Here is a 9,201-nt window from a genome sequence, read left to right as displayed (position 1 = left end):
ATGGTAGGCTTTGTTACTTTGGTCCCAGCTCTCTGCAGGTCATTCACTAGGTCCCCCCGTGTGGTTCTGAGATTTTCGTTCTTGCGATCATTTTGACCCCACGGGGTGAGATCTTGCGTGGAGCCCCAGATCGAGGGAGATTATCAGTGGTCTTGCATGTCTTCCATTTCCTAATAATTGCTCCCACAGTTGATTTCTTCAAACCAAGCTGCTTACCTATTGCAGATTCAGTCTTCCCAGCCTGGTGCAGGTCTACAATTTTGTTTCTGGTGTCCTTTGACAGCTCTTTGTTCTTGGCCATAGTGGAGTTTGGAGTGTGACTGTTTGAGGTTGTGGACAGGTGTCTTTTATACTGATAACATGTTCAAACAGGTGCCATTAATACAGGTAACGAGTGGAGGACAGAGGAGCCCCTTAAAGAAGAAGTTACAGGTCTGTGAGATCCAGAAATCTTGCTTGTTTGTAGGTGACCAAATACTTATTTTCCACCATCATTTGCAAATAAATTCATTAAAAATCCTACAATGTGATTTTCTGTTTTTTTTCCCCTCATTTTGTCTGTCATAGTTGAAGTGTACCTATGATGAAAATTACAGGCCTCTCTCATCTTTTTAAGTGGGAGAACTTGCACAATTGGTGGCTGACTAAATACTTTTTTGCCCCACTGTATGTATACAGTAGCAGTCCAAAATTTGGACACACCTACTCATTCAAGGGTTTTTCTTTATTTGTACTATTTTCTACATTATAGAATAATAGTGAAGACATCAAAACTATGAAATAACACATATGGAATCATGTAGTAACCAAAACGTGTTAAGCAAATCAAATATAACCACACATGCGGAGATAATCCGTTCACCTACTCTGCGTCTCACAAAGACACGGCGGTTGGAAACAAAAATCTCAAATTTCTTTGCAGCAATTCGACCATGAAGGCCTGATTCGTGCAGTCTCCTCTGAACAGTTGATGTTGAGATGTGTATGTTACTTGAACTCTGTGAATCAGCCATTTCTGAGGCTGGTAACTAATGAACATATCCTCTGCAGCAGAGGTAACTCTGGGTTTTCCTTTCCTGTGGTGGTCCTCATCATAGCGCTTGATGGTCTTTGCGACATTAATGTCTTCAAGTAATGATGAACTGTCATTTCCCTTTGCTTATTTGAGCTGTTTTTGCCATAATATGGACTTGGTCTTTTACCAAATAGGGCTATCTTCTGTATACCACCTCTACCTTGTCACAACACAGCTAACACATTAAGAAGGAAAGAAATTCCACAAATGGACACCTGTTAATTGAATTGCATTCCAGGTGAATACCTCATGAAGCTGGTTGAGAGAATTCCAAGAGTGTGCAAGCTGTCATAAATGCAAACGGTGGCTACTTTGAAGAATCTCAAATCTCAAATATATTTAGATTTGTTTAACACTTTTTTGGTTACTACATGATTCCATATGTGTTATTTCATACTGTCGAAGTCTTCACTATTATTCTAAAATGTAGAAAATAGTAAAAATAAAGAAAAACCTTTTAATGGGTGGGTGTGTCCAAACTTTTGACTGGTACTGTATATGGCCAGTTGATTTGGTACAACCATCTAGTACAGGGTCAGACCCTGCTTTGCCTCCAGGACAGCCTGAATTCTTCAGTGCAAGAAAACGTTGCTCAATTGGTATCAAGCGACCTACCATGTGCCAGGAAAAAATTCCCCTCTCCATTACACCACTGCCACCCGCCTGTACCATTTACACTAGGCAAAATGGGGCCATGGATTTATGCTGCTTAGCCAAATCCTGACTCTGCCATCAGCATGACGCAATAGAATTCGTCGGACCAGGCAATGTTTTTCCAGTCCTCAATATTGTCCAGTGTTGGTGATCGCATGCCCACTGTTTTTAGCTGATAGGACTGGAACCCAGCGTGGTCGTCTGCTGCAATAGCCCATCCGTGACAAGAACCGACGAGTTGTGCTTTCCGAGATGCCATTCTGCAAACCACTGTTGTACTGCACTGATATATGCCTGTTTGTGGCCCGCCTGTTAGCTTGCACGATTCTTGGCATTCTCCTTCGACCTCTCATCAACGAGCTGTTTTTGCCCACAGGACTGCCGCTGACTGGATGTTTTTTATTTGGCACACCATTCTCTGTAAAAACCTGGACACTGAAAAGCCACGCTCAAGGTAGCTTAGGTAACTTGTGTTGCCTATTCTAACATTCAATCAAACAGTAACTGAATGCCTCGATGGCTGTCTGCCTGCTTCATATAACAAGGCCATGTGACTCACTGTCTGTAGGAGCGAACCATTTTGGTGAACAGGGTGGTGTACCTAATATACTGGCCACTGAGTGTTTATACATATAGGCGGGGTAAGTGTATTGCAGAATTATATTGCATGTATTAATCAATACACCTGGATGAAAACAAGCAAGTATACAGTTTGGGTTGTTTGCGATGGTTCTTTTTGATAAAGCGCTGACAATTTACCACCATTTTTGCCTCCAGTGTCACGATATGTATATTTCTGCCAACATGACAAGTGGATATCTTCCCAGACACATTTAGCTGAACAGAAAAGCTGTGAAATATTGCCTGTGCCATTGCCAGCAAATCCAACCAACCATGCCTGACAAAGCAGTGTAAAGATATGAGTACACATGTCAGCTCTCTTGGAAAAACCGAATGGAACCAAAAACATGCATACCAACTCTCTCTCTCTCACACACACACACACACACACACACACATATATATATATATATATATATACACACACAAACCAAATTTATGGCTTCTAAACTTGGAATCAAGGCAGTTAAATAAATGGCATTTTCTTCTGGATCTCTTTTTTAGTTGATACAGACACAACCAAACTTCGTGTTCAAGCTCAACTTTGGTTTAGAATAGATACAATGAAGATATTATCTTTCGGTCATTTTTTTTTACTATTTCAACTATTTACATATCGATGTAAGATCGACCAGCGGTCTAAAACACTATTTTAAACAATGTGAAGAGCAATGTATTTATTTTTGCTACAACAGCGTATACAGAAAAAAAGGACACCCAAAAACACGTTCTGAAAGCGTAAAATGTCATCATTGTCCTTTGATTCAAGTCCCTGATTTTTCGTTTTTAAGTCCAGCTCCTGCAAGATTGCGCTGTATGGATTCTACACAGTATGCAACAGTTTCTTTCTCGATATCTTTACAGTAAAGACAGCAATATAGGTGTTTGGAAGCAGTGTAAGGGGTGCTACTAAGAATAAAGGTGCTGGCACAGTAGAACAGTCCAGTCTAACCTTTGTTAAACTAGTTGTTAACTAATTGTTTGGACTCACACGAGTCACAGAGTTCCTCTTTCCTCTTTGTTGACTCTGACCGACACACAAGACATTCCTTATGAATGACTGACGATGTGGCCCGTATTCTGTCGGCCATGTCGGTAAGGAAGCCAACCAGTCAGGCAGAGTTTTAGATTCACCTACGTAAAGGCCTCTATCCTGCACCTGTCAAAGGGTCACAAGTTAGAAGACAGCCGGCTCCGGGCTGAGTCTAACTCCGGTAGGCTATCGATCAAATCCTTGTTGGGGACCCCAGAGTCCGGGATCCCCGACCCAGCTGCCACCACAGCCGCCCCCATCCCGGGTGCTCCTGGGGGAGGAGTAGAGGCGAAAGCCACACGCTGTGGAGCTCCCGTGGGTCTTCCCTCAACCTGGACCCCCACCCCGGAGGGCCCCGGCTGGCTAGGGTGAGTGGGCTGAGGAGGGCCGATGGAGGTGGAGGAGGCATGGGTGGACGGGTGGGTGGATTGGGGAGGGCTAGGGGTGACGGCAGGGGTTCCTTCCTGAGGGAGGGAGAGCTGGGAGGAGGAGAGGGCACGGGCGTCTTGGCTCAGGGTGCCCGAGTGGAGGGAGTGGGTGCTCTTGTGCGAGGAGGGCCTCTGGATGGTGTGTGTGGGACTGGGAACATGGTGCTGCACCAGGGACAGCTGAGACCCAGAGGGCCCAGCTCCTCCCATGTACTGGAATGTCCGTCCCTGGTGCGTCAGAGGGCTCTGGACTGGTGGGCAGGAGATAGCCGACCCAAACGCCCCTGTTGCATGAGCCATCTGGGGTGGCTGGGACTGGAGAGGGGATGCGGAGACTGGGCTCTGAGACAGGCTATGGACCACCTGAAACCTCCGCAACATGCGGGGGGACTGCAGCGTCCCTGACCCCGAACCAGACGCCATCCCCATCGGACCTGGCCCCATCGGCCCAGTCCCCATACCCATCGGCATACCCATCAGCCCCATCCCTGGCATCCCCATTCCCCCCATCGGCCCCATCCCCTGGGGGCAGAAGCTCATGGCCACAGCCTGCTGGAGGCTGGCGAGGGCCCCAGCCCCGGAAGGGCCTGCAGGGGAGAACATGCCCCCGGGGACAGAGGAAGTCATGGACATGGTGCGGGGTCTCTGGAGGTCCACCAGTTTGACCATCTCACGGTCGTACTTGACGATCTCCTGGATCATCTCATTCTCATGGTTGTTGAAGACGCCGGAGTTGAGGTCGTGCTGCACTTTGTGCATCAGAATGGTATTCTTCTTGCCTGTGATGAAGGGAGGAGGGGGAGAATAGTAGAACATGATGAGGTAGAGGAAAGAGGAGAAGTAGGGGTAACAAATTAAGAGATAAGGGGGGGGGGGGGGGGGATAACATACAGCATATTCTGACCTTCAAACTTGGTATATTTTGGGGCAAGAAGCAATGCACAAGGAAAATACTGAAAACAAGAGGGTCATAGTGTCACTTTATCAATTAACACTGTCCTATAGTGTGCTGAAGCCACAGCATTACTCAACTGACTGCCTGGGATAGAGATCTTATTCATAGATTAGTTTGCATCTGCTATTTCTTAGAGGGCGTAAAACATAAAAAGACAGAACATAAAGGTAAAATAAAAAAACATTGATATCAATACGTAACATTAGGATCTAATATGAATATGAAGTATCAATATAGATAGTGTCATATTTCAAGCCTTGTTTTTGTCCTCTTCCAGCTTGTGAAAATAACAGGTGGATCCACTTAATAAATCTGTACCAGGTCTTGATTATTTGGAACACTGATGTATCTGGCAAACAGTGGGGACTGCAGCATCTGTGGCAAGGTTATTATAGTAAACTATAACTGAAACTAAAAATAAAAATGTCTTGTGCATAACAATCACTAGCTATCACCAGCTAACATGGAAAAAATTGTCTAGGTAGCCAACTTGATTCTTCTTACATGTACTACTAGTTTAAAAAAATTATTAAAATGCATTGGAGAGTTTCCTTCAACCATATTTTTTTTGTAGCAGTCTCAGCAATATTCCTTTTAAAATCAAGTCACAATGGAATTGACTTTATAATTTAAACCTGACCTAGAACCTGACCCATTATAGAACCTGACCACCTTATGTATTACTGCATCCCAGTGGCAAGAAGTAACACAAACAAACTATACAAAACAATGCCTCACACACATGCTTTCTATCCTTAACACTAAGACTTAAACTGAAATGAAGTAGTATAAAAAACAAAACATAAATATTTTGATATAACTAAAACTGAATAAAAACTAGCAGATCAGGTCTGAAAACAAACAAAGCTAACAATTTCAAAAACGGATGCAAATAAAAAACGAATATAAAAACATATATTAACCTTTATATATAACCTTTATAACATATTAACCTTTACCTGTGGAACCACCTGGGTACCACTAGCATGAAAACTGCTATCACACAGGTAGTTTCTTTCTCTCTTTTAAGAGAGAGAAGCAGTACAACTAAGGTCTTATTTAACTACTTTAAAATGCATCCTTCCTTCCTCCCGTAGTTATCACTGATCGAACACAAATGGATGGTGAAAGCAACGATTCCACAGCTTTCATAGACCCAGTAATGTCAGACCAGTGATGACTTTGAGGAAGGACGCAAGCAAGGTGCATTGGTACAGGGCCCAGAGCTCTCTTCAGTACCTATGCGGTCCAGTCGGTCGATGGCCACTGTCTCAAAGGCCCGTCTCATCATGGGGTATTCCTCCAGAACCTCATTGAAGTTGTCCACAGACAGGGAGTAGAGACGACAGTATGTCTCCGCTCTAACACTGGCAGTACGCCGGCCACGTGTCAGCAAACAGATCTCTGGAAAAGGGAAACAGGGTCAGGAGACACAGAGATAGAGCAACATGTGGCAGAGATACAATATAATAATGTTATATTTAATTATGTTTCAAATATACTGTAGAAACCACACTGCATCTGTTCAACTACCAGCCATCTGGGATTGTCTTACACTTCCAAAAAAGTACCCCAACACACAAAGCACTTCATCATTTGAGAACATGGTAATAGAGTACAAAGATGTAAGGCAAAACACAGGAGGCACTAAATATGAATTGTTTGCTGAATTATATTTAATTCTGTGTGTGTTGTGGTTCAGGCCCATACCTCCAAAGTAGGAGCCATCAGAGAGCTTCATTCCCAGGGTTCCCTTAGTGATGACATTACAGACTCCATGCTGGATAAAGTACATCTTCTTGCCGATGGTGCCCTCTCTGATAATGTAATCACGGGGCTGGAAGACCTCGAAGCGGAGCATGATCAACATGGCTGTCACAAAGTTGGGCTCTGCGTTGGCGAACAGTGGCATGGATGCCACCAGTTTACGGCAGTTGAAATTGACAATTTCCTTAAGATAGACATAGTTTGTTAGTAATGTTTGTGTGCATGTTTGTGCATGTCCAGGCAGGGACTAAGGGACTTACCTCTCTGAGTGGTTCATTCAGCTCTTCCAGGATGCTCTCTTCATCAAACATCTTCCCCTGGTACCGGTGCTCGTAATAATCATGGATTTTCTGTCGGAAGTCAGCCGGCAGCTTGTGGAAGGACATATACTGCTCCACTTGTTTGTACTGTAGAGAGAAAGAGAGAGGGATAGGAGGAGAGAGATTGAACGAGTGAATAAAGTAGTGAAGTCACTTACACTACCTCAAAGTCAACACGGAGCTTAAACTTCCACCATTCGATTTTAAAATGACTGGATTTAAATTTTTCTGGAAAAATAATAACAAGAGGTGGGTAGACAGGCCCGTTGCAAACAAAGAGCTGTTCATTTCAGCCACGCGATCAGGGCACCATCGAAGGCAAAGGGACATATTCCTGTGTACTATTGAGGGAAATTTGCTTGATGTTTGAAACCCACTGAAAGTGGACAAAACATGAAAATGAGCAAAGGACCAAAACTAGCCCATTTATTCAGCTAATCAATACCAAGCAATCAAACATTATGGTTGAACTGCTGCTGCAGCAGTTTGCCCATTACTAAAGTGGATGCCAGACCGACCACGGTGAAAACTAAGGGCCTGTTTTCACAGATGAAGCATACCATGCTTCATGGCAAAGCTTTTTTAGTCTAGGACTAGTGCTTTTTATACTAGGACTAGACTTAATCTGTGTCTGGGAAACCAGAGCAGACCAACTCTAAATCAATGAAGTGTATCAGGTGGTGTATAACTGGCAACCCTCCTCAGGATGCCAGCCTGGCAGTCAGGAAGAAATTGCTGGAGTTGTAAAAGCTGTAGAGCTCTAAGAGATAGAGAGATTACTCTTATGTCAGGCCCTGTGCAATTCAGCCGTCTCACAAACATACCACTCCACCCAGCACTCATAAAGCCTTCACAAACATAACACAGGCTTGGATCTTAACCGGCACTGACACACTAAAACACACACCCCACAAACATACTTTTTTCCTTCCCTTTTGTCTCAAACCATTAAAGATTCACAAAAACAGAATCTAATTTATCATTTAGGAACCAAACAGAAAACAAAATATTATCTTCAGCAGAAGATGCTGGCAACCAATAATATTGTCAGCAAACTGTTTATCCCATTATCCCCCCTAGCAGGAGGACAAGCATAAATGTAGTCACTCTTTTTGTTAACATGACATGGGTGTGGGTGTGTGTGTGTGTGTGTGTGTGAGGGTGGGGGGTGGGGGGGGGGGGGTGTTAACCTTGATATCTGCAAAAGGAGCCAGGGCCCTTAGAAACACTTACAGGGCCTCCTTTTAAGGTCAAGTAATAGAGCGTTAATAACTGCCTTATTCATGATCTATTAACGATCTATTACTAAACGGTAGTACCGTAAAGGTTTACCAAACCCCGTTTGACCCTGCTCTGGTTTCTACCATATCAAGGAACTGAACAGCTATATAACTCTAACAAGCTCAGTTGAATAATTAAAATGCAAAATAAAGAAGTGACATCTCCCATCGGTGAGGAACGCTCTGCTCCTCTAAATGAAGGCGTTACGTAATGAGACACTTCAGATGCGTAAGTGCTGCTGCTCTCTGACAGGCAGACGGGGTGCTGAACTGAAGGTGTGGTGGCGTAGGTGTTGCTGAGAGAAACAGCCCAGGACCTAATGGTGATGCTGACAGGCTAACCATCACAACAACTGGTCCTGGTGAGGATGCCTGAGACACATAGGGCTCTGGTCAAATAAAGGGAATAAGGTGCCATTTCAGCAGCCAGTGTTCCCATACTGGTGAGAACATAGAACTATACTGTTCTTGCTATTCCATTTCTATCATACATACCAGTAGTCATATTCTTTACATGATCTCTGTAATTACCACCCCAAATATGGATTATACCAAGAAAACATGATGTTCAATTGAATAGTGGTATCCCATGGTGCTAAAAATGTCAATTGCATGAGTATTTTAAGTGGCTAATGGTACTTAAATATCCACCCCATACTACTACTCCTTGGCTCAGTTGATCATAAGAGGCAATTTATGCTTGATCGGAAAATGTGGTCGGAGGTGCCGTATGGAGGGTGTGACGCAATTGCAGAGCCTCCAGAGGCACGCAGAGGCCAAATCGAGCACAGTACCACATCGCTGTGCGCTGTAACAATGCAGAGGGCTCCGTATAGCTCCGCATTGACATGATTGGTTGACGGTAGGTCTTCCTTCACAACAGCTCTGCGCTGCTCGGCGAAGCGCAAGAAGTATGAATGCCCTGACTTATGCAGAGGCCATATCACCGTAAATGCTGCACGACCAATGTAGACATTGGATTGACCATGCAGCGCCTTTAAACCTTATTTCTCTCTGCCCTTTCTGATTGGTGGATGATGATAGAGGTCAGAGGTCAAACCAGACTCA

General features: G+C 44.1%; 1 protein-coding gene across 1 annotated transcript in view; it reads right to left on the bottom strand.

Moving 5' to 3' along the window:
* Window positions 1-1,538: 1,538 nt before the first annotated feature.
* The window catches only part of LOC110508407 (potassium/sodium hyperpolarization-activated cyclic nucleotide-gated channel 2-like), a 57,069-nt gene continuing 49,406 nt past the window's right edge, over window positions 1,539-9,201 (bottom strand). The window contains exons 6-9 of the mRNA XM_021588920.2: window positions 6,794-6,940; window positions 6,477-6,717; window positions 6,006-6,170; window positions 1,539-4,590 (exon numbers count right to left, since the gene is read on the bottom strand). Of these exons, the coding sequence (XP_021444595.2) occupies window positions 3,521-4,590; window positions 6,006-6,170; window positions 6,477-6,717; window positions 6,794-6,940 (1,623 nt within the window). The 3' untranslated portion in view covers window positions 1,539-3,520. The remainder of the gene's footprint in view (window positions 4,591-6,005; window positions 6,171-6,476; window positions 6,718-6,793; window positions 6,941-9,201) is intronic.

Source organism: Oncorhynchus mykiss, chromosome 28 (genome assembly GCF_013265735.2).
Source record: "Oncorhynchus mykiss isolate Arlee chromosome 28, USDA_OmykA_1.1, whole genome shotgun sequence".
NCBI lineage: Eukaryota > Metazoa > Chordata > Actinopteri > Salmoniformes > Salmonidae > Oncorhynchus > Oncorhynchus mykiss.
Note: the sequence above shows the minus strand (reverse complement) of the source record. Positions and strands in the feature narration are given on the sequence as shown.